Genomic DNA, 24,770 nt, shown 5'->3' with positions numbered 1-24,770 from the left:
GCTGGAAGTGGAGCTAGTTTGAACTACTTTATATACAGTTAGCTAGTTTAGTCCAGTGGTTCCCAACCTAGGGGTCGGGCCCCTCCAAAGGGTCACCATTTGGTGGAGCTGTTAACAACTCATAGACATCTGAAATGTGACCCCGACTACACACTGCTTTTTGTAAGATGTTAAAAGCCAAAAAGATTGGAAACCACTGCTTTCATCTTTAACAATGTGTTGTATTTTAAAAGCTTGTTCTATTATCCGTTGTGTCAAATCATCATGTGAAAAGTAACTAAAGCTGTCAAATAAATGTAGAAAGTACAATATTTCCCTCTGAAATGTAGTGGAGTGGAAGTATGAAGTAGCATCAAATGGAAATACTCAAGTAAAATACAATTAACTCAAAACTGTGTTTAAGTAACTTACAGTACTTGTGTAAATTTGATTACTTTCCACCACTGTATAAAAGCAGAAATTAGCGACCAACTTAACACAATATGTTGCCAACAAAAAGCCAGCAGAAACAGCCTGACAGCCGATATTATCAAGCACACATCTGGACAGAGCAAAGACGAGCCAGGATGTTGACACAAGCATTAAATTCTTACCTTAACTCTATGAAGTGAAGCAGTGATCCAGACATCTCAGCAGAGTGAAAAATAAATCCTTAGAAAGAGTCCTGGTCCAAAACTGCCAACTGACATGACAGGAAAGGAAAGGATGGGGAAGGATGCATCAGTGTTCAAGTACAGTTGTTGCTAACAGATAAGCTAATATGACCAGCTAATTAAGTCAGGTACAAAGATAAAGTTAAGACAAAGTAGACTTTTTTAGCGGCCTACCATGTTTATAAACGTCAAAATGAGCAACGACAGCAGTACAGGTGAAGCATTGACAAAGCAGTGGGCGGCAGCAGTGAGCAGAGCACAGCTAGCTTAAAATGACCGCCCTTCAATCAAGGGTGCGTTAGATATATGTCTCCCAGAGTGGAGTTTGTCACATTTGAGTCTGACAAGCACAACTGGCTGACTACCTGAAGAAGCTCAGAGGCAGGTTTGACTCCATGGACGCAAACAAGGGCTTTTCCAGACCACATTTGTACTTTTATTGTAATATTGCTTAAACTGATATTGCCAGAATTGACATCTTGTAATATTTTATACTAGAAAAATGTAAAATATCCAATGCAAATAGCAGCAAGGGCTGGCTCAAATAGTATGAAGTGCAGCCCTTTTTGGCACCATTTAAGAATAAAATTTATACTTTTTTCAAATCTCTATGTGTAGACTCTGACTGGTAAAGGAGACAAGAACTTACTCTCTGCAATAGACCTTTTTCATAGCAGACATTTTCACTCGTCATTAGCAGGAAAAGCACAGGTAGAACTGATAACATTAACGATGACCCGCTTCCATTCAAGTGTCCAAGGAAGCCACACTGGTGAATCACGCACTATACCAGGGTCATGAATTTGGAAAAACTAAATTGGATTCAGCCCTTGTTAATGTTATTAATTGCACCTGTGCTTTTCCTGCTTGGAAATGTTGAAACGTCTGCTGTGAAAAAGGTCTATTACACAATATAACATTCTTCTATACGTCTCTGCTTATGTTATTTACTCTGCTTTGTTATTTAAACTAAAGTGTTTATTTATATATGCCATATTCTTGTCTATCTGCTCAGTAAAGCCAAGGTGAAGTCTGTCACTGTCATTGTGTTGCTGGTTCAACAAAGTAATAAGAATGGGAAAAAAGTAAATTGCATTTCCACAGCAAATAAGGACAAGCACAGGTGGATCTAATAACATTAACACATGCCAGTGAGGCAGCATGCACAACACCAGGGCCCAAGAACAAGCACACCTTAATGAAGTGCAGTTTTAATTAATGCTATTGATTACACCTGTGCCTTTCCTGTGTCTGCCATTAAAAAGGCCAATTACAGATACAAACATATCTACAGTATATTGGCTATGAGGATACAGGACAATTAAAGCTAGAAATGTAAGTTATTTGTTACAGGTGATCTAAAACAGGTGCCAGCTGGTGTAAAAGTTGTGAAAAACAGGATGGGCAACATTAGAAAGAAAGAAAGTCACGAAACATTTTCCCGCCAGCATCCCCCAAAACAAAAAGAAAAGTTTTATTTTTCCATTTGGTTATCAATAAGAGTTATATTCAATTAGCCATTTTCCACATCACAATTTATACAGGATGCTATTTATTATAAGGTATAAAATGTAGAGATGGGAACAACAATATATTTTCAGCAATGAACTTTATAGATGAGCAACAGCCTGTGACCAAATTTCTCCTTGCAGACAATAAAGATTTAATTGATTGTAAACTATGAAGATACTCAAATACATTCTTAATGGTTGGCAGGGAATTTGACTTGTATTGGCTCAGCTGTGAGGTTTATGAAAAGGGAAGAACATTGCCAAGTGTGATGTTCAGAATGGGTCAGTTGGGGTATTTAAGATGTGATTATCTCTGACAGAACCACACAAAAGGGATAAAATCATGCTTAGCCATTAGCAATGGTCCAAAAAAAGTCTGTGTGTGTGTGTGTGTGTGTGGGATGCGATGTGATGTTGAACCCCTGCTGCTGGGTAACCCCACTGTGTAAGATCTGACAGCTCCCACTGCTGTCTCTATGACAGGATAAAAGAGCGTCTATGTGTGTGTGACTCAGATAGTGAAAAGAAGTAGAAAGTGGCCAGAGAGAAAGAGGAAAAACCAAAGCTTACTCACACACACACACAAAAAAAAATAAACACGTTCACTCGAGTAAATGCCTCTTTGAAAGCTTATCTGTGTAAGCATGAAAAAACTAGACGTCTCACATCCTTTGAAACCCACAACAAGCAAAAAATAATGATATCTGCTGGGCTGACCATTATGAATAAGAATAAAATGTAAGATTTAAACTCATCAAAAGTTTCAAATGTAATTAAGCCCTCAGCGCCATCTTCAGACAAGGAATGGCACCATGGGAACCTCCTAACACTCTCCAAAAACATGAAAACATGAAGAAATTGAGGGCAGCAAACGTCCCCACAGCCAGATTTTTGCTACTAAAGAAACATTTTTAACAGCTTTTCAGGTTTTGTGATGACCCCTGATGTCACCTTTGTTTTGTTGTGTGATTCACCTGCCTGTTTGCTGTGTCTTTGCAGGGGATCGTTAGCGTGACTGTTGTTTAGGTCCTGGCTGCAGCACAGCTCGCTCTAACTCTCTGACATTTGGCTGACTTGCTGCTGCAGCTCTCTTTCCTCTCTCCCTACAGGCATCTGTTTGGTTAGTTATGTTGCTTTAGTTTTATCATGCTTTACTTTCTTGCATCTTAGAACACTCACACGCACACATCTTACACCCATGCACATCATACACCACACCACTGACGCTACTGATATCCACACCCCATGCTTAACATACTTAATTAACTCTTTAATTTGGCTCAATTTGGTTTAATAAAACATATTTTTGTTTAAACCTAACACTGGCGTGTCTCCCTTTTGTTGTGGCCACTTGAGCTTAAAATGTTGATATGTACAAGAAATATACCATGAGACATGAGCCTGCACCTCAAGATCACAAGTGAACGTGTTTGAGTAAAAATGCATCACATTAACAATAAATGCACTCTTGAGATGCTATTAGTGATGCACATCACAGCTCTCTGTCCTGTTTATGATGTTTGCATTGTTTGCAAACATGCAATTTGCAAGGTGATTCCCACTCTCAGAGAACTTTAATGTGTTGTTGCATTTCTGAGCCATTTTGCCCACTCTAGCCTATTAATAAACGGCTTCCATCAAATAGTAGATAGAGCGTACGTCAAGTACAGTTATCAACTGTGATCCATCTTTACATATTAAGTCTCAAGTGTGCTTAAAGTCTTGAGGATATCATTAAGTGTCCTCATCACTGCAGCTAAAGGCATGAAGAATTACATGCAGAAGCAAAGATTTTGTGCATGGAGAACATTGTTCATTTATGACAAAAGACTTTGCTGACAAAGCTTTCTTTACACTGACCTTTCAGCCTAAGATTAATGAACACAATGAGATCCCATGTTCCCCCATCTACTGACATAAATAACAGCTACTGTTTTAAATAGTGCATATTCATGCACTTTACATATGAACACCCTGATAAGGGAAATACACTGCTCTAGATCTGTAATAAATGTTGGATGTGACTGTCTACTCGATACAAACTGATTTTGTGTTGAAATTCTGGTTGGACAAAGCCAGCTGGTAACCACACCTGTGACACAAGTTAGCAGGTGCTGCCATTATGTAGTTTTGTAGTCATTGGCCCAACTTTGACAGGACAAATGGCTCTAACAGAAATTAACCTCCTGGTAACTGGATAGTATCACAAGAACAAGTTTCATCTAGCAGAGGCCTCAAGTGACTGTCTGGTGTAGTGGAAAGGATATATGAAAAGGTAATATGGTAGTACTTTCATGTTAGAGCTCGGTTTAGGAACTGCTTTATAAAGTCTTATTTCATATCTGACTCACTATATGTGGAGTAGTTTGATAAACCATAATGTGGAAATGTGCTACATCCCCGTTACATTTCAATCTGAAAAAAACACATATGGGGTTTTTTCGAAAGTGAAGAGTTCTTGCCAAACCTTTTCAGGATAACTTTTGGCAGTGCCTATGTATTCTCAGAGAAGCAGTGCTACAGAAAACTGCAAAAATAAATAAATAAATAAAAAAATACAGCGATGCAGACTGAAAAACACATTTTACTCTCCTGAGACAGCTGTAATTGTAGGCTGCTGCCTGTCTGGCATACATCTAGACGGTGTATATTGAGATAGCACCTACAAAGTGTCACACACTCCCATTTGACATAGAGCACCCTGTTTTGCAATGACATTCAAACTGTATTGATTGAAGTCATGCTGAAAATAAGTTCACTTTTAGCTGCAGAGCAAGCTTTTCAGAATTTGTGTGGAATGATGTAGGAGCTGAGGATTTATGATCATGAATTAGGGGGCTACTACTTTTGATCAAGACAGGAAAGCCCTTGTTTTTTCCTATAAGCCTTCACTACACAGAGCTCAAAATGATGTATTTACACATTACAGAGCCAGAAAAGGAGGGGAGTTTGCATATCAGAGTTTTTGGATACACACCAAGAAAGTGGACAATTGCTCATTCTTAATGTGGCATGCCATGTCATATCTGCTTAAGTAAAAAGCTGCTTACTTTGAAGTGAGGCTCAACTTGCACACAGAGCAACATTTTAGTGATGCATGACTGTTCTCCTTTGCAGCCTGTGAATGACTCATGCTTCTGAGCGAATACCATGATACACAGCTGAGGGCAATGTTTTGACGTTTTCATCACTGTGTTAAACTAAATGCCCTTCCTCTCTTGAACACACACACACACAGTTTTACCAAAGTGTTTTGCATTTCAAATCTTTGTTGAAAGATTTAGCAGAGTCCCATTCCAAGTGGGAATATTTTGGTCGAGTCAGCGCATCATCATGGTTACAAACTCTGTGTCGGTAAATAAATCATCACTCTGCAATTTACATCGCAAGTGAGTTTATAATCATCTACTGTTAGACTCAAGTTTGGCCATTTTCAGGGAGCCAGTAATGTTGAATCTTATCAAGGCAGATAGAAGGCTCTAAGTGTATATCAATAGCTAGTTTTATTACTGTAAGAAATACACTAAATCTCCAATTCATTAGATACACCTAGCTAATGCAGTTTACAATAGCCCTGCAATGAATCCAACCTTCATGAAGGTTATGATGAAAGTGTTTTAGAGGTGCATTTGAATTGTATTGCATTATACTGAGAGGTGTCTCTAATATTTTGTCCATCTCTTTTTGCATCAATGAGGGCAGAGCAATTATTAGAAATACCTCTCCGTATAACGCAATACAACATTTTTCACAAACTACAGCCTCCAAAATAACCATAAAGTTGAATCAGCACCTCTCTAAAACTGGTTAAATGAAAGCAGAACATTATAAATTTAAAATATGATGTTGTATTATTAGACTGTAAATCTCTTACAAGCCTGTTGTATTTAGACTGAGCTCGCATGTAGCCAGTAAAAAGTCTACTGCTCCCACCACAACCGTTCGAAACAAACTGACAAGTGAATAAAAAATACAAAAAGGACAGAATTTGAGAAGCTTTTACTTTGGTAAAATGTGTAACTGTTATATGAACAAAACTGAAGAGGAGTTGATCCAAACCAGACATGATGGGATATTAGGATACATCAAAAATATACTAAAATAAAAACAATTCACAAGTATTCCTTTGCCTCTTCCACATTTTTTCCATGTCGGTGATGGTCAGGAGAACATTCATCTACATCAATAAAAACAACTTCCCAATCCACTGTCACACTCCTCTTCTATATTGGAACCAAAAGCGCTAATTTGCTGCTAAGTAACCTCTTAAAAAGGTTCAGAAGATCAATGATCAGACTAAAAGCTGGATTTAAAAGTTAACCGCTATAAAGCCAAAAGATTCCTCAATTGCCTTACTTACTGAATGTGACTTGAAGCAACTAGGCTGACAAAGACACATAAAAGTTAAGAGCATATGTAACCCAGGCAAATAAACATTGGAACCATGGGATAAAAAGTTCAGCAGTAGTATATATAGTTTGGCTGCAGCATGTTTTCAGTGAAGATAGTAGCAGCTCTAGCCATCATTGCCACCAGCGTCCCCTGATTGACATCTGTCGCTGAACACAAAACTTAGTCCTTATATTCTGTGTACTTCTTGGCCGACCCGTGCACCTTGCTGGCGGGATATTTCAGTCTGTTTAGGGCCATTTTGCGGAGCACCGCTTGGGGAAGGTCGACACGACACTTCTCGGCGAGTTCCACCAGGTAAATCAACACGTCGCTGAGTTCCTGGGCGAGCTGCTCCCGTTCGGACTCGGTCCAGTCCGGCAGGCCCTCGGCCACCTCCCCCCGCCACTGGAAGAGCTCCGACACCTCGCCCACCTCCCCGACCATGGCTAGCAGCAGGTTCCGGGGCTGGTGGAACTGGTTCCAGTCCCGCTCGTCCGTGAACTCCGCTTGCAACCTCCGAATATCCTCCATGGTGGGCTCGGAGCTGAAGGTAAACCTCTCCGCCGTCCCAGCTCCTCCATTCTGCAGTTTGGAGCGGGCTGAAGCTTCCGGTGCAGCTCCGTTCACCGCAGCTGAGTGTGAGTTGCTGGCAAAAGCGCCGTTGCTGCCGCCGTTTGAGGACACCGATGACTCGTCGTCAGTCAGTCCACAAGTTTTCTTTCCGCTTGTAGCCATCATATTGTCACGATTTTATCAACGGTGCCACGTACAAACAAATTTCAAACTCTGTAAACAAGACTCACACCAGCTACTATGTGAAGTCCCCTCTTCTTCTGTGCATGCGGACAAGTCCCGCCAGTTGTCAAAACGGATATGACGCAGCGGATGCCGGAAATCGAAAGCTCCATCCGACTGGGTTTTGTAGTTTTAAACAGATGATGTTCACGTTAAATGTCCTTTAAAAAAAACTACAGTTCCTGTGATCATTAGCGCATTCAGGACAACATGGCTGCCTCCTCTGGTGCAGCAAGTGAGCTGCTATATAATATGAAGAAACATATATTAATATTGCATCCAAAGGTTTCGTGTATAGTCAGGAGAATAAGCACACGAAGCTCTCGACATTACAGTCAACCGCAGCCGAGAGCAAAAAGGTATGTGAAGCTGTTGAGGTGGAATAGTTTATGTTATATCGCCACTGACCTGAATTACTTACCTCTATGTAGGCGTTAATAAACAGCGAGGTGTCCGATTCAAAAGCAATGGACGAGAAGGATGGGAAGACGTTTCTACCGCAGAGACTGGTATAATTCGTTGTATATTAAAATACCTCGGACTTAAACTAGTCTGTGGCTACTGGCTAACCTACTGGAGAAGCAGAATCAGCTGTTAAATGGTCTTTACTTTTTATAAAAACAGGTTGTCAAGCTGAGTTTTGTTTTACTGGTGAGTTAACTAGCTAGCACCAACTTAAACTTAGTATTGTTGCCATGGTTACCCACTGTGCCACTGTTTTAGACCGCTGGTTGAACCGTTAAAAGTCTGTTGAAGCACTAATTTGTGTTTCTTAACGGGGCACTCCAGGAATTTAGTATAATACTTCCGTACAATTTGGAGACTTGCAAAAGACAGAATGAAAAAAAAGAAAACTGAAGCAGTAGAGTCTGACTTTTACACGTAATTTAAGCCAAATCCCAAAAAACACTGGATCCTACACTTCCCATAGTTCAACCGGGGCTCAGGTTGTCCAGTGGATGTCATCAGGGTTGGTAGTTTAATCCCAGGTTCCTCCTGTCCATTTGATGAAGTGTCCTTGAGAAAGACACTCAACCTCTAAAAAATAGCTCCTACTGTGTGGGGGGATTGTGGACAAAATCCTCTGCCAAATGAATATAGTGCAATGCAACAAAAATCAGTTGCATAGACTACTCTGCCTTTTTTGTTTGTTGGTTTATTTAACAGTTACAGTGCACATTAGTAAACATTGCTGTAAATGCGCCAGAGTTAGCCAAGAGGCTATTTTTTATCTGTAGTCCCTGGACATGTTACAGAGTTACCCTGCCGCAATCTTGGTCCCAGAAGTGACGAATGACTTCATTTATTGTTTTCAATAAGCCCACACCTTTTAAACTCCACACTCCTATTTTTTAACACAGCTTCCTGTCATACATTTGTGGTCTCGTAGCCCAAACTGAGATAACACGGATGACATCACTTAGGTTCTCTCCTCAAACTTTAGAACGCCCCTACCAGAGCCATAGAGGACATTATACAGCTGCTTTCACAGGCTGAATAGTACTCTCCATCCCCATGATGAATAGACTGATCTTCATGTGTGAAATCTGCTGACTTACCCCTTAACCTGATCCTGAATTTAGCCTTAAGCTAAACCAGTCATCTCTGCAACACCTAACCATGTAAACCCCAAAGACTGTAAGCCCGAACCCCAGCCAACTTATCTGAAGAGGGAACAGACTGCAACACCATACAGGAGCTATTGCAGTGTCCCAATGCCATATTACATGCTAATTATATGTGTACCATATGCAAATCCTTATAGAATACTATTTTTGCAGTCTATTTACAAGAAAACAATATGCTTTACCATTTTACACTAAAAGAAATTATACAAAATTGAAGCATTCTAAATATTGAATACTGTTGTTTTCTTACTGGAGGTGTCTCACCACCATTTACAATTTATTTGTAATATTTTGCAGCTGTGAGCAGTACCTCACATCAACAGCACAGTCAAAAATCAAGTTTTTTGCAGTGTGAACACACATTACATACTCAAAACCTGCTTAGAGTTACTTCAGTGTGTAATATGGAATTGGCACATAGCTTCTGTGTGAGGTGTCCTGATTTTATTAGACGTCCTGCCAGCCAATCAGAAAACAAATAATTTCCTTAGTCATCGTATACAGCTACATTTCTGGCTGATTTTGTCCAAATGTATGGGAGAAGTTTTGTTTGATTAAGTTATGTCTGTCTCATGTCTGGTTCCTCTCTGCCTCAGTGCTCCCGAGCAGCTGGTTGGCGTGGTTGGCTTAGAAATCCATGCTCAGATCCACTCCAACACCAAGCTGTTCTCTGGTTCTTCGGTTCGTTTCTCAGCACCCCCAAACTCCCTGGTGTCATTCCTTGATGCATCCTTACCTGGCACATTACCCGTAAGTGATGGGGTCTCCATGCAAGCACAGATACCTTGTTATTGTTTTTTTTTGTTTCCTTTCTTGTCAGGTCATTCGATAATGTCCCTGTGTTTCCCCAGGTCCTCAACAGACGATGTGTGGAGGCAGCAGTGATGACAGGACTGGCTCTCAACTGTACCATAAATAGCAAGTCACTTTTTGACAGGAAACACTACTTCTATGCTGATCTCCCTGTGAGTTTTTCCACTCCCTGTCTTCAGTTGTTGCTTTCTTTGCAACATCTAGTGTTTAATAGATGGGAGAGAAATAGATTTTGTGTTAGTAGTGGTACCTTATCTGAAAACTGCACTTTGGAGCCATCATTGTCCTGCACATCATGCTGCATCATTGTTTTTTGCATTGCTATAAGCTGTCCTCATCTGCTTGCAGCTTCTCCATCACAACACTTCCAGTGAACTCTCCCGGCCATGAGCTCTAATTGAAACAGTGAGCAAGTCTTGCTGAAGCAGCAAAAATGCTGTTTGCCAGACATACAGATGAATGACACAGAAAGCTGTTAAAGAAAATGATCTGTGTTTCCTCACTTATCAGCTCATTTCCTCCAGTGCACTTCTAGTTTTACATTATCTACAGGTCATTTCCCTCTCCATACCTTTGCTGATAATTTGGGGATAGCTTTCTTTCATTCACATAATTTGAATCATTATTGGAGTCATAAAAACCCCAGGTAGTTTTGTCTTAACTGAGCAATTCTGGGTGTCATATATTACACCCAGACGTATAATATATATAATACATATTTTATGAACTGTCTGAACTCATTAGGAAATATGAAAATAAAAGAGTTCATTGAAAACTAAACTATTTTTATGGTTATTAAGACAACTCCTATTTTCAGCAGTTACCCATAATGGACTTCATTTAGATACCCGCCATTTCCTTACACTAGGTCTCTGTATTTTAACGGTGGCTATCTCATCCTTAATTGAAACTCCTCATAAAGTTGCCTGTGAGTACACTGCAAACAGTTGGCTCTTTACACATCCAGCAGATATGAAGCAATATTAGCTTTCATTCAGTGTTTCTAGCTACCTGGTGAATGTAAATCCAATATTCTCTCTCCTTTTAGCTCTGTTTTGGTCTCCACTAACTTTTGAGGGAAATATTTGGCTGTTTAGCTGCTAAATGCTTGACTAACATGTCAGCTAATTGCTAACTTATTCTATCTGAGAGTTTAATGCTGGGCAATTGGCATGCAGTGGGTTTTTAGATCTTTTAACTGCTGCCTGCTGTGGTTTGAAATAGGGTTCAATGAGAGCAGTAAGAATAAACCAAAACCATAAAAGTTGGAAGCCGTAAAACCAAAACAATGAGTTAAAAGACACTAAAATGCTCTGAAGAGCTGAGGGGCATGGTAGAGTGTGGTGATAATTCTCCATGGATTCATCACTAGAGCAACACCTTTCACATGGCTCATAACTTTTTGACCCATTGCTAGTATGAAATATTGATTAGCGCAACTTTAAATTGCTCTTAAAACTCTTGGCAAACTTTCTCTATGGTCTGAATACCAGTCTGATAAGGTAGTGGTAAAGGTATTCCAGAAAAAACCTGCTTAACACTGATATTTCAATTTAACAGTCAGTCCAAGTGTTGTTCACTCTGCCCTTTGTAATCGAGTGCTCGTAAGGCAAGGTCTCACTACCCCTCAGAATGATGTTTTAAGATGGAAAAGACAAAATGTCAAGGGAACTTTATGGTGACTTGCCCTGCAGAAACTTCTTCTAATAAATCTAGAAAATCTCAGGGAAAGGGTCACAGAGAATTTTGCATTTTGAATTGTCAAAGTCAGTCTTTCTCTGGTGAGACATTATGCTAACATAGCTTAAGGCAAGGTAATGAGAACGATAATTATGGACAGAAGAAATGAAGAGACAGATTTTCTTTTCCTTTGGTAGTATTTCACTGAAACTGCCGAAAGAAGTGGCTTAAGATGAGAGTACCTCCATGAAGTAACAAGCAGTACACTGAATAAAAGCTTTTTGTGCTATTTTATATGGCTATTTTTATTACTGTATTGCACTGAAAAAATAATCTCTTTCTTTGATATTTCTGGTTGGTTTCTGCTCTAATTTCCTAACTAACGTGACGCTATTGTGAAACTGTGACTGATAAGGCTTGATGGTGCACAACAGTTTTCTGTAGATCTTGATAGCTTTTTCCCCCCATTTAATATTTCATAGACTTACTGGTTATCACAATGTGGCAGCAGTACTCATTTTAATCACCACAGCAGAGATACATTATCTCCCCAGAAAGCCCATATATCTTGAATTTCCAGCAAAATCCCCTCCAGAAGCGTCAGGATTATTGTTGGGTTCCTGTTGTTCTCTCATGTGCATCACCTCCTTTGGTGATGCACATTTTCAGTAATTGACACACACAGCAAGGACGATAATACCCGATTTATAGTTTTTCTTTTTCTTAGACTTCCCCAACAACTCATACCAGCAGGTCGATCCTGAACCTTTATTTGAGGTTTTAGATTTACTGTATACGCTGCGCACCACACCCGCTGTTGCCTTCTTCATAGTTATTTGATTTGCACGAGTCTCATCAACTGCTCACAAAGAACGACCTTCCCCAGTGTTGTGTGAAACAGCTCAATAAGATGAAGTCAGTGTGGCTTTAATTATACAGATGATGAGATATTTTCATATTCGTCCTAAAGTTTTGAGTGTAATCAACGTTTGTAAAACCAAAACCAGCGGCAGCAACGAGGGAGAAATTACTCCGCCCTTGAAAAATACATTTGTAAATTGCATTGTACATTATTGATATGTTCCACTGGAAATCCTTGACTGCATTTTGTAAAACACCACAGTTGCTCATTAAATGATTAATGCTGCTGTCCAAACAACATTCCTTCTTGAAATGGTAGGCAAAACACATGTTAAGTTTTTAACGGCCATTTAATAACATGGGCCAGCAGCTCCACACTAATCTGTCAGCAAAAGCAAATAATAACAATTTCCTTGAGATATTAAGTTACCAAATAAACATGCATGGCCTGGCTATTCAATCTCTGAAATCTGTTTAATGAGACCAATGAATGTCTTTGTGACCTCCGTGGGTAGCTGAGGAGAACATCAGTGTGCAGGCGAGAGGAGTGAGGCCACCGACTGGGTCTGGTTTGTTTAGTGACTTTGAAATGAGTCAGAAAATGACTCAGCGGCTCACAGCAAGGAAATTAGTTTGTAGTGTGTGTGTATGTGTGTCTGATCCAGTGTGTACAGTATGTGCGCAGGCATGGATCTGTAACTGTGGATATAAAATGGGCGAAGTGGGCTCAATCTGCTGTCATAGTGTAATTGGAAGAGCTTAATGTGGCTACCTGGATCTTATAAACAACAAACTTGCCTCATCCTTCATTATGTAGGCAGCAGTAGTTGATTTATTATGCAGGAAATGAAAATAATTTCCACTTACACAGATGCTCACTAAAATACAGAGTGGTATGCTCGTGCTTCAGCCAGCAGAGACAACATTTTCAATGGCATGAAAAGATTAAGTAAGAAACAGGGGATTTCTGATAAGCTGCAAGAGTATTTACAAAATCCGGCAAGATTTAAAGATTGAATCCACCATGAGGAACAGAAATTGAAAAAGAAAATTCCCCAGTTGTCTGTTTTTTCCTTCGACTCGTTTCAAAAGGAGGAGGTGTGCAGGTGATTGATTATGTCGATCAGACACATTGTACAGAATGCCAGCGACTAACAGCCCCCCCGATCTCTTCTCCCACGCCCTCGCTCTCTTAGCATAAGTATGATTAATGTTTAGTTCCTGTGATGTGGTTGCCATAGTAACGCGGGGAATTAATACTTGGGGTAGCAGATTCCTAAGGAATACAGGAGCAGATGAAATATTTATTCTTATGCTTTTGTGAGAAGAAACCTTGAGTGAAATAGCAGCACTCCTGCCGCATTATAATTAAGCCCAACCAATCAAGCCGACGCTGTGTTTAATTGATCCTGCCTGCCTCACGTTTACATAGACCCATGACTGCAGCATCCTCATTACTGGTGTTCCACTGCAATGGTGGAGTTTCACTGCAATTAACATAAACATAAACAATGAATCACACAAGTACTTTTCAGGTAGAGCAGGTCGTCCTCTAACCGCAGGGTTGGTGGTTTGACTCCCTCTCCTCCTGTCTATTTGTCAAAGTATCCTTGAGCAAGAACACGAAGTTGCTCCCGGTGGGTGCCTTGCATAGCAGCTCCACCACCATCGGTGTATGACTGTGTGAATGTAAAGTGCTTTGGCCATAAAGGTAGGAAAGCAAGTGCAGTGCAGCATCTTTCAGAACATTGTTTTGATTTTCCAGCCCACATCTGTACTGTTTTGAATGTTACTTACTTACTGTGTCTGCTAGATGTGCAGATTGGCAACTGTTTGCTAAAAAGTTTGCCATATCAACCTTGAAAGGTGATGATATGTCAGGGTTGTGTTTGCAGCTTGCTTTTGCTGCCAAAAAATTAGTTAATGCAGGTTCAAAGATATCACATTATCACTTACATTATTTGATGTATTTCTTATTGACAAATGATGTTGTCGAGTTTTAAGGACATGAAAGGAACGGAACTGTTTTATATCTTAATTACAAAACGGCTTAAAGGTGTGCAAATACTGCTGTCACCGTTCTCCTCATTCACTCACTATACAGACAAACGTCCTTTCTTTTAACTGCAAGGTGCATTGTAACTGTTCCGTTTCTTCCTTAGGGACATTTGAGTACAGCAATGTGAGGTGTTTGTGGTTTTGGTACAGAATGTTATAGCGCTGTATTTTTCCTATCAGGCTGGATACCAAATCACCCAACAACGGAGGCCCATTGCAGTAGATGGCATGCTTACTTACAGCTTTCTTGGAGGGAAAAAGAGGAACCAGGTGATGAGAAAAAATGTCCACATCAAACAGATTCAGCTGGAGCAGGACAGCGGCAAGAGTCTCCACGATGACCTCCGCAGCCAGACACTCATAGACCTCAATAGAGCAGGTAACGATAATGAGCGTGAGTCCGGTAATACTCTATATTTTTCTTACTTTCAACAAATCGCAAAAGATTAAAACCAACAATGATTGAATCCTACTAACAAGTGTTGTCTGCTCAGCCAAAGCCTGATATCTGCAGCTGAAAAAAAGTGCCCAACAAATTCAGTATTTACTCCTGATTGAATAACATTTTCTAAAACATATATTCTGGCTGGAAGCCACACACAGGGTAGGGAAGTCAGAAAAGTATTGCCAGAGGTATTAACACATTGCTGGTTTTGGTCTTTTCATGGAATTTATTGAGATTTAGAAAAATACTGAAAAACATCAGCCTTATCCTTTAATGCTGAAAGAAAATGTCATCATTCTCAGCAAAGCGAGAGAGAAGTTTGTCACAGCTCCATTGGATGGATACCTCAGAGATGTAAAACACAGCTGTCTTCACATTCATCAGGTGTAGGTCTAATGGAGCTGGTGATGGAGCCAGACATGAGCTGTGGAGAGGAGGCTGCAGCAGCTGTCAGAGAGCTTCAGCTCATCCTGCAAGCCCTGGGCACCTGTCAAGGCAACATGTCTGGTATGGAAATCACTCTCCGTCTCTGTCTCTCTGCCTTCCTCTCTATCTCTCTCTCTCTCTCTCCCTCTTTTTCTGAGCTGCTAACCTGAACTTATCTCCCTCCCAGCGTGCATCTTTTTACTCTTTCTCCTCAGAGGGCCAGCTGAGGGTAGATGCCAACGTGTCCGTGCACAGACCAGATGAGCCGCTTGGCATCAGGACAGAGGTGAAGAACATCAACAGTGCCCGATACTTGGCCAGGGCTATAGGTAAGCACCATAAAAAGTTCAAAACTTAATGGTTTAAGGACGGATAGCAACATGGTTTTGAGTGCTACAGGCACTTAGGGAGGTAGTGAGCAATGTTTCAAATGACTGGGTCTTAACTGGCTGCATGATTGCTCGCATACACACAATCAGAAATTAAAGACCTTTTTGTGACTTGACATTTGCACGCTGTGTCACCCTGAAAGAATTACTTACAATATATGTCTGTGTGTGTAATTGTGAGTGTGCTACAAGTCACACTGTTAGTCAAAGGGAAGCAGCACCTGCATACACAAAGAAGCCCAAAACATGCACACACACACTCCTGCAGTTATTTATCTGTCAGATGTATCAAAAACGTACTTGTTTTTTTTGGTGGGGGGGGTTTGTTGTTGAATTAAAAATAAGATGTGTAGATTTATGAAGAAATATTAAGACAGGAAGCGTAGTTAGTATTGACAGTAAATTGTGAAGCATAAGGACTGACAACCAATCACAAACAATTAGCCATGTGAAAGCAGTGCGTGATGGTTTAATTGGCTTCTCGCAGCTGCTCACTTAAAAAAGCATAGATTTTCTGTCAACTCAAACTTCACTGACTGTTGATTGAGCCTCACTTAAAAAGGTGACAAAGAGCAACGGCCAGAAATTTCAGCATTTTACAGGCAGGTTCGACATACCGCGGGGCTGTGCTTGAATTATTTATCAATAAAGTTGTATTTACTCTGCTGCAGAGCTGGTATTTAAAAGTCATGGAGAAAAACATCATTTATCACAGTTATAACGTGGCAGCAGTAGGAGACCTGTGGATTGCCACTGTTTCGAAGCAGATGTTTGGCATTTAACACAAAATTATATTTGTGTGTACTGGTTGTATTGGATAAAGTGTCTGTGTTTCTGCTCATGTTCTCCCTTACATCACCAGACTATGAGATCCAGAGACAGATCGATGTCCTGCTGAGAGGAGGAACGGTACAAAATGAGACCCGGGCATATGATTCCAAATTGGGGTAAGAGGATGAAAGAGCAGCGCTGTGTAATGCCAAGCTTTAGCCGCTACAACACCCGGATCTCTGTCTGGTTCATTAGTCCCAAGCTTTGCTGAGGAGGAACCATCATGATAATGATGATGAATAGAGTCATTTGGATGCCGCTGTCGTCCTCTGTTATCTGTGAGCTATGTGCTACTCACAGGCTTATGAGCTCACACAATGAGCCAGCTCCCACACAGCTGAGGCCTTGATCATCTTCTGGTTCTCTGCCTCCTTCCCATGAGGCCTTGCATGTCCGAGTTACATGGTGAAGCGTGTTAAATAGTGTGTTTGATGGCCTGTGATTGGTTCTTTCTTCTCGTTCCTGTGAAGGTGGCTACAGATCTGACTACATTGGTTTGCAGAGAGCCAGACTGACTGGAAGGCATCACTTCACATATGTTCCCACGCTTATTTATTTATTTGTAATTAGCAGTTCTAATACACAGTACATCTGAGGTTACCAGCTAGCAGGGCTGCAACAAATATTTTTTGTTTTCGATTAATTATCAATTAATTTGCCAATTATTCCCTCAATTAATAAATAATTTAATTTAGTTTAGTTTATTACATCGATATAGATAGATAGATAGATAGATAGATAGATAGATAGAAAGATACTTTATTGTCATTGTAGTAATACACAATGAAATACAGTTTGGCAGCAATCCTTAGTGTAGCAGCTTGGATAAAACCAAATTTATTTGGTTTTGGAACCAATATATTTGTCAGGCACCATGAACAAAAAGACATCCATGTCACATAAGGGGAAGATGTATTAAGCTACTGGTTCATTTCTATCCGCAGTCCCTGGGCAGGTAGACAAAACAGATACAACACTAATACAACTAATGCAATCAATACAAATACAATAAAATTCAAAATACAACAAATAAATACTTTACTACATGATCTATAAATTATCAGAGTTAAATGCTAATGTCAGCATGCTAAGATGCGCATAATGACAGTGCTAACTGTCACTGATGTTTAGCAGGTATAATGTTTATCATAGTTCACCATCATAGTATCTTAGCGTGTTAGCATGCTAAAATTTGCTAATTAGCACTAAATACAAAGTACAACTGAGGCTTATGGGAATGTCTTTAGTTTTGAAGATATTTAGTAATGAACTGATGATGCCACCAGAAGAAAAGTCAGGGGATTACCAGAGTTATTAGGCTTCATTCTCTGGAGACCATGAATTTCTGTACAGAATTTCATAGCAATCCATTCAGTAGTTACAGATATCTCAGTCTTGGCCATGATTGATTGACAAACCAACATTGCCATCCCTTTACAATTTTCAAGGTTAGCACAAGTTGACTTATTCGAATGTCTTGTTTTGTCCGACAAACAATCCAAAACCCAAAGATTTAATTTACTATTATAGAAAACAAAGATCTAATGTAACCGCAACATCCCTGGTTCAAAACTGGCCATGGACCTTTGTTGCATGTCATTCGCATCTCTGTCCCCACATTTCCTACCTGCCTCTCAACTATATACCAACAATTAAAGGCAAAAATACCCCAAAAATCGATTTAAAAAAAGAATAACAATTTGAATGTTATTCATGTTCATTTATAATGTTTGCATCTTGTCTTCTAGGGAGACTATTCCTATGAGGGACAAAGAGGGTCTTCAGGACTACAGGTGAGTGTGAGTTTGTGGACTTTCTGCATGTACGTGCTCATTCTTCTCCTGACAACTTGTGTTTATCGACAGTTATGATATCAGAAGGTGATCTTGTCCTCAGTTAGGACTGAAAGCTGATGAGACCCTTTGAGTGACAGCAAGATAGAGAGAAATAAACAGACAGCACTCAAGGTCCGGACCTTAGTGTGTGTTGGGAAGAAGAATGACAGATGATGGTGTCAAATGATTAGGGGAGTAAGTGAAATGTGACAAGTGTGATGTCGAGGACTATAAGTAGCTCAACAAAAGCCTACCTCCTCTTCTCCCAGCTTATCTGTACTGCTGATAAAGTATGCTCCACCTTCCTCTTGTTCTTTTTTTTTTACCACCTGTCCTCCTTTCAGGTTTATGCCGGAGCCCAACCTGCCCCCTCTGATTGTGTATGAGGATAACGCGTCGCTGCCCCCTGGCACTGATGCATGCCAGGCGGTAGTGGTGCAGAAGATAAGGGAAAGTCTGCCAGAGCTACCCAGCATCAAACGAGACAGGCTGGTGCAAACGTACGGCATCCTGCCTGAGCACAGTTTCACTCTGGTGGTGAGTTTATAAGTGGGCGAAAGCAACCGGGTAGAGAGAAGTTGATTTCCTCACTAAATCTGTTTCATGCATCTTTCTTTTAAGTGCCATCTGATCAAGTCCGAGCAGAGTTAGCTTGGCCGCTGTTCTGCTTGAGTCCAGCACTCTGCTGGGCTAATTTGATCCTAATTAGATAATGGGCATGTGAAATGATTAAAGTGTTTTCTTGCCGTTTTGTTGCAGAATGAGGATGGACTTGTGGAGTACTTTGAGGCGGTGTTGAAGGCGACCAAGAGGGAGCCAAGGAAGGTGATTGGCTGGGTGACAAATGAGCTGTTGGGTCACCTCAAACAACAAGACATGAGTGTGAGCCAGAGGTGAGACACAGACACATACAGGCACATGTCTTCACTATGCTTTTACATTTACGTCTACTTGTTTGTCTCGCAGTTTAGGTTTTTCAGCAGTTTTGAATTTTCAGAGTAGCTGCCTTTAACTTGAGAGTTTAGGGGTAATGAGATACTGTTTTTGTCTCAAACATTTGCTTTATTCTTGTGAAATACTAGATAGTTTTGTGCATCCTGTGCATAATTAATCAAATGAATCCGCCTTGCTTAAACAATTCATCTCTCCCCTGGCACAGTCTGTGTCTGTAGGACTTTATTTTAAGGTGTTACAAGCCACCACTTCAGGGGTTTAAATCATGCGAAAAAGTGCGATTTTATGTCAAGTTAAGCTAAATTGGTAACTAGAAGTGATTCAGTATATCTGATATCAGGCATATCAGCTCCATATCCTGCAACTCATGACTGAAATTTAGTCAGTGACACTCGCATTGAGGAGTTGAACATTTATAGCAAATGGTTATTCAGTTATATTTGGCTGTGCTCTCGCGGCAACAAGGTTTCTGAAGAGGGAACTAATCCCCCCTCTTAAAAAACACATACCTGAATATTAAATCTTAGTTAAATCAACAATTCAAAAACGAAGCTCATAAGGAGGTTACAAGAAGCATTAAGTTTTAATCTATTACACCTGCATGAATATGATTGAATGTTACTAGTCAGCTAGTAGCCAAGCAGCTGATGAATGAGTCAGTGATTGTGAGGCATAAATGAAGCAGCTGATGCCAATTAGCTAATACAAGTGCAACTTCAGTGCTCTGCCTGAGCTAACGCAATGCTCCACATCTAATGAATAATAATAATAATACATTTAATTTGTACGGCACTTTTCATTTGTTGTGAAACTCAAAGTGCTACAGTATTAATAACATAGAACACACAACATAAGGAAAGTGTGGTGCAGCAGAGCAGAAGGCTCAATCCTCCATAGTGCAGAGCTCAGTACTGGGGGGCCCGGAGGAGCAAGCTGCTGGCAGATCAGAGGATGCGGGTGGAGGTTTGTGGTGTGATCAGTTCCACTAGGTAGGGAGGTGCAGGTCCGCTGATGGATATATATGTGAGTAGCAGGACTTTGTAGTCAACCCTGAAGGAGACGGGGAGGCAATGCAGTGAAAACAGAATTGGTGTTGTGTGTGCTGGTGTTTTCGTACTCTCATCAGGATCCTGGCAGCGCTGTTCTGAATGTACTGGAGCTTCTGGATGCTCCTGCCAGGGATCCCTCTGAAGAGCGTATTGCAGTAGTCCAGTCTTGAGGAGATAAAGACTTGGACAAGTTTCTCTGCATCAGACAGAGTTGGAGATGGGTGGGGTTTAGAGATGTTTTTGAGATGGTAGAAAGAAGTTTTGCATAGATGTCTTATATGGTCCTCTACAGTCTAACAGCCAGATTGGTGTACCACTAACTTAATGGTGGTAAATATTCTGACATTTCTGTATGCTCAGCAGTCAAAGGTCACATCATATTGAATAAAATCAGAGCCAGGATCCTAAAGATATTCACTTTACTAAGCTAGGAAATGTAATAAGTAGCTCTCCACTGAATTAAGTGGAAGCAAATGTATAAATTAACAAGAATCAAGACAACAAACTCACTTTAGTAAAAGTCTAATTTCAGGCCTCCATTCACTCACAGTTGTTCTTGGCTCAGTATGAAATAGCACTAAAATCCAAGTTATTGAACTGTTTCCTCTCAATTCCCCAAGATGATTTGCACTGGATTAATGAGCATTTGGCCAGGAAAATAAAGATTTTTTTCTGTGTTATAGTGTTCAGAATATTTTTTATAGTCAGGCTGCACAATGCTGCAATGAAACAATGACAGCACATCAACCTAAGTTAGATAGCATTACTCCTTAGTTTCTCATTCTTCATGATCCATTTCTACGCCATACTCTAGTGTGACTGACATCAAGGATTATTAGATTCTTAATGTTCACAAATACTGATTAAACCATCACATGCCATATAAGGTGTGAGTTCATAAGAACACCTGCGACAGTCCTGACAGCCTGTCGGAGAGAAAGCCTGTTTTGACAAATCCAATTACATTTGTGAAATCATTACCTTTTTGGGAGAAGATGTTATTTTGATCTCTCCCTGCTGAAGGGCTGTTAGCTGGAACATGTTGGGTTTTGTAAATCTTCCAAAACGCTCCAGAAATTGAATGAAGTCTTTTTAATATTTAGTAGCAAAAAGAAGTTGCCATGGTTCCTTTCACACTTGTGCTTCCAAAAAAAAAAAAAAAAACCCACAAAGATGCCTATCTTGCCACCGGCAATGAGAAAATAACACCAGTTGTCTCCCACTGTTTCTGTTTATGGCAAACTGTGACACTAAAAAAACAAACACTCATTTCATTGGAGTAGTTTTCTTAAAATGTCAGTTTAATTGAGATTGCAGCTAAAAGAAAAATGAGAATGGTGGGACACATCTGAGTTGTAGTTGTGAAGCTGTGATTGAGGGTCAGTCGCAAGATCACGACGGTTGAAACTTCACTTCACCCCGCTGAGTCCATCTCTTAGCAATATGGTAATTCCTTCAAATGAAAAGTGGTGAGTCATTAGAGAGCGTATGAAACTAAAACAAGTAATGGACTGACATCAGCACGAATGCTGTGAGCTTTACTTTATCTACCAGACTATTGTGAAGTATTTGTTTGCGAATAAAGCTCAAAGTAGCTGGTGTTTATTTATGCATAATGTTGCATTTGCTTTTGTTGAAAGGAGGAGAGAGTTACAGAAAAACAAAGAGTGGCCAGCAGGACTGTCAAACGCTGCAGGCAGGGAAGAAAACATAGAAACTCAGACTCAGACGTACTTAAAGAAACATTAGGTAGAGTAGGGCTGATGAATACCTGCGACATAAGGTTTTTTCATTATTGATTAATTTGTTTGTTTGTTTTTATTTGCACCGGCAGAAAATACCAAGATATATAATAAATAATTGACAGGGATTGTGCTAGTGAGGTCAACCCCACACTCACGCCAAAAAATAAAGAAATAGGAGAAAAAAAAGGACAGAAAATAGTGAAAAATTTATTGTTTTCTCTGACCAACAGTCCAAAACCTAAATATCACCAGTTTACTAGCATGTATGACAAAGAAAAGCATTAAATCATCACATTTTAGAAGCTTAAAGCAGCACATTTTTGCATTTTTGCTTAAAAAAATGACATTAAAAATTGCACATCGAGTCTTATCAATTAATCGTTGCAGCTCTAATTTTGAGTTCAATGAGATAACTGGCATTCTGGGTATCGAGTAAAAGGTCTGTTTTTGTCTGTCCTGTGAAGTCTGCCCAAAGCTTGTTTGACCCCTCTGACTCCAAAGCCTTGAATAGGATAAATGAAATAAGAAATTGGGGAGGAATAATGGTCAGACAGCCAGAGAGGTAAAACTCCAGACATGTCATTAAAAGCTCGTCCGCGCTCTTCCACCAGCTGAGACAAGTCACTGTTCCAGGGGTTTTTTACCCATGACTGCCTATGTGGGGAAACTCACTGCGGGTCCATTGGCAGATTTGTGGCAGGATGGTGACAGCGTGATGACAGAATTGTGAAATATCTCACTAGGTCTACATTAATGTCACATTAAAAAATGTGAACGATTCGAAAACACAAATATCATGAGAGCTCTCTATTTGACAAATAAACGTTCGGCCAAACTGAGGCGTGCTTGTAAAGATGGATACTTTTCATCAGTTTTTTTCCAGAGTGGAGATGGATTGTCTGGCTTGCAGTGCACTTAATATATTCTAATCTGTTTGTCTGGTAGCCTGGGGAATAAACAAGCAGACATAGGAAACACATTCTAGTCAAATCACAAATGCTGATAGAATTTTTCCTTCTTTCAGTCTGACACTCACTCTTTCTCGCTCTGTCTCCCCCCTCTGTTTATATCTCTAATTCTTCAGTCCATCTATTAAAGTGTAATTAAATTCTCCCTTCATGTGATTTCAGCCCAGTCTCTCCTCCCGCCCTCGCTGAGCTGCTGGAACTCCAGGAAACGGGACACATCTCCTCTTCAGTTGCCAAGCAGGTCAGTCAGCTGCATCGACCCTACAATTATCCCCCTCTGTCTATTACTCAATACAGACACAGCAGCTAGAACTCGTTTGTATTCCTCTTCTCACCTGCGTCCTCCTCGGTGCCTCCTGCACCGCCCTCAGGTGTTCCAGGAGATGTGGAGGTCATCGGGTAAGACGGCCCCGCAGATCATCCAAGAGCAGGATTTGGGACTTGTTAGTGACACTGCAAAGCTGCACAGCATCTGCCAGAAGGTGGTGGACTCGCATCCTGATGAGGTGAGAGTGCAAATGCAAGATCTCACAGGCAATTATATGTGTTATTTTTGCATCTTGTTTAAAATGGGGGTTTTTTTGTATCGCTGTGCCTCTTTGCAGGTTAACGCCATCAGAAATGGGAACAAGAAGGTTCTGAACAAGCTGATGGGACTGGTTCAGAAAGAAACCAAAGGCAGAGCTGATCCAGTTCTGGTACGGACGATTCTACAGGAGAAGACTACATGAAAATTGGACTGTTCTTAGAGACACAACTACATCACAGACTGAGAGTGGAATCATGACATATGTGACCTGTGCTTTTATGAAAGACAAAAGACAAGGCGTTAATGTTTTCTGTCTGTGTGAAAATGCAGATATTCAGTCATCATGTCACATGGTGGTACAAGGTACTTGGTCTTCTGTGGGTTGATAAAACTATTGACCATCTGTACTTTCTGAGATTAACATTCTGTAAAAACTGTACAATGTGTTCACTGAACAACAGCTGTTATCTTCTGTATTTATGTGTTTAAAAAAAATGATAAAGCTTTTCCGAGTACTTCTCTCTGTAGCAATGTTGTACCATCCTTTGGTTGATTTTTTTCAGGGAAAAGAAGGCACTCATGAATCCAAAGATGCAGTAAATGTATGTTTTGATATTCTCACCAGGTGATGAAATTAAACGCACCATTAGGCTTATACTTTGAATTGTTCTGCTGAAACAGTTAGTTCTGCTTGAAAAATGATGCAAAAAGATCATCAATGGAAAAAAAAGATCTCATGTTTCAGATCAATGAAATGGTCCTGATAGTCAGGAAATTTTAGATTTTGTCTAAACAGACATGCATATAATTTAATAAAACCCTTCCCATATAACTCTATGTGCTACTGGCCACTGCCATATTGGCCATTATGGTCATTTGTGATGCCTGAAAATAACACAGGCAGAAGATAAAATTGTTGACATGACAGATGCTCTCTGTCCAGAGAGGCGAGGTGAGCAGGTAAGCAAGCAGTGAGCTCCCTCTTGTGGTTGAAACACATGTTATTGAGCTTGTATTACTTTTCATACTATGGTACATTTAATATGAATTTCCTCTTTTCTAGAGGTGCAGATCCTTTGCACAATCTTCAACACTTTTTTTTAACACTTCTATCTTCTTATCTGCACTTATTCTACTTTGTGGTCGATTTATATGTAATAGAGGAAATTCCCTGACCTCATCAGTTGGCTTCAAATTGCTAATATTGC

General features: G+C 40.2%; 2 protein-coding genes and 1 long non-coding RNA gene across 6 annotated transcripts in view; 1 reads left to right on the top strand and 2 right to left on the bottom strand.

The window, feature by feature from the left end:
* Positions 1–3,427, bottom strand: part of LOC122979641 — a 130,910-nt gene extending 127,483 nt beyond the window's left edge. Inside the window, exons 1-2 of one of the 3 annotated variants that reach the window (XR_006402895.1) lie at positions 1,303–3,427; positions 594–682 (exon numbers count right to left, since the gene is read on the bottom strand). This is a non-coding gene — a long non-coding RNA (uncharacterized LOC122979641). The remainder of the gene's footprint in view (positions 1–593; positions 683–1,302) is intronic. The other 2 variants (XR_006402894.1, XR_006402896.1) reach the window with 2 other exon arrangements.
* A 2,719-nt stretch (positions 3,428–6,146) lies between these two features.
* On the bottom strand, positions 6,147–7,421 carry dctpp1 (dCTP pyrophosphatase 1). The gene has a single exon (XM_044347254.1). It carries the CDS (start codon positions 7,292–7,294, stop codon positions 6,737–6,739), a length of 558 nt encoding a protein of 185 aa, XP_044203189.1. The 5' UTR covers positions 7,295–7,421; the 3' UTR covers positions 6,147–6,736.
* Positions 7,422–7,474: 53 nt separating this feature from the next.
* Positions 7,475–24,226, top strand: gatb (glutamyl-tRNA(Gln) amidotransferase, subunit B). Of its 2 annotated transcripts, none has more exons than XM_044347252.1 (13): positions 7,475–7,710; positions 9,576–9,729; positions 9,831–9,944; positions 14,572–14,770; positions 15,221–15,343; positions 15,478–15,591; positions 16,514–16,598; positions 18,231–18,275; positions 18,662–18,854; positions 19,077–19,210; positions 23,196–23,274; positions 23,405–23,539; positions 23,639–24,226. In XM_044347252.1, the coding sequence occupies exons 1-13, from the start codon at positions 7,562–7,564 to the stop codon at positions 23,762–23,764; spliced, it is 1,650 nt and encodes a 549-aa protein (XP_044203187.1). In that variant the 5' UTR covers positions 7,475–7,561; the 3' UTR covers positions 23,765–24,226. The 2 variants fall into 2 exon arrangements, with proteins under 2 accessions (XP_044203187.1, XP_044203188.1); XM_044347253.1 differs by lacking the exon at positions 7,475–7,710 and adding an exon at positions 7,817–7,860.
* The last annotated feature ends 544 nt before the right edge of the window (positions 24,227–24,770 follow it).

Source organism: Thunnus albacares, chromosome 3 (assembly GCF_914725855.1).
Source record: "Thunnus albacares chromosome 3, fThuAlb1.1, whole genome shotgun sequence".
NCBI lineage: Eukaryota > Metazoa > Chordata > Actinopteri > Scombriformes > Scombridae > Thunnus > Thunnus albacares.
This window is presented reverse-complemented; position numbering and strand designations above follow the sequence as displayed.

Excerpts from the sequence above, each read along its gene's own strand:
- dctpp1 (XM_044347254.1), bottom strand. The coding sequence starts at position 7,294 with ATGATGGCTACAAGCGGAAAGAAAACTTGTGGACTGACTGACGACGAG.
- gatb (XM_044347252.1), top strand. The coding sequence starts at position 7,562 with ATGGCTGCCTCCTCTGGTGCAGCAAGTGAGCTGCTATATAATATGAAG. Across the intron at positions 9,730-9,830 it reads CCTTACCTGGCACATTACCC|GTCCTCAACAGACGATGTGT; the intron begins GTAAGTGATGGG and ends GTGTTTCCCCAG. Across the intron at positions 16,599-18,230 it reads GCATATGATTCCAAATTGGG|GGAGACTATTCCTATGAGGG; the intron begins GTAAGAGGATGA and ends CTTGTCTTCTAG.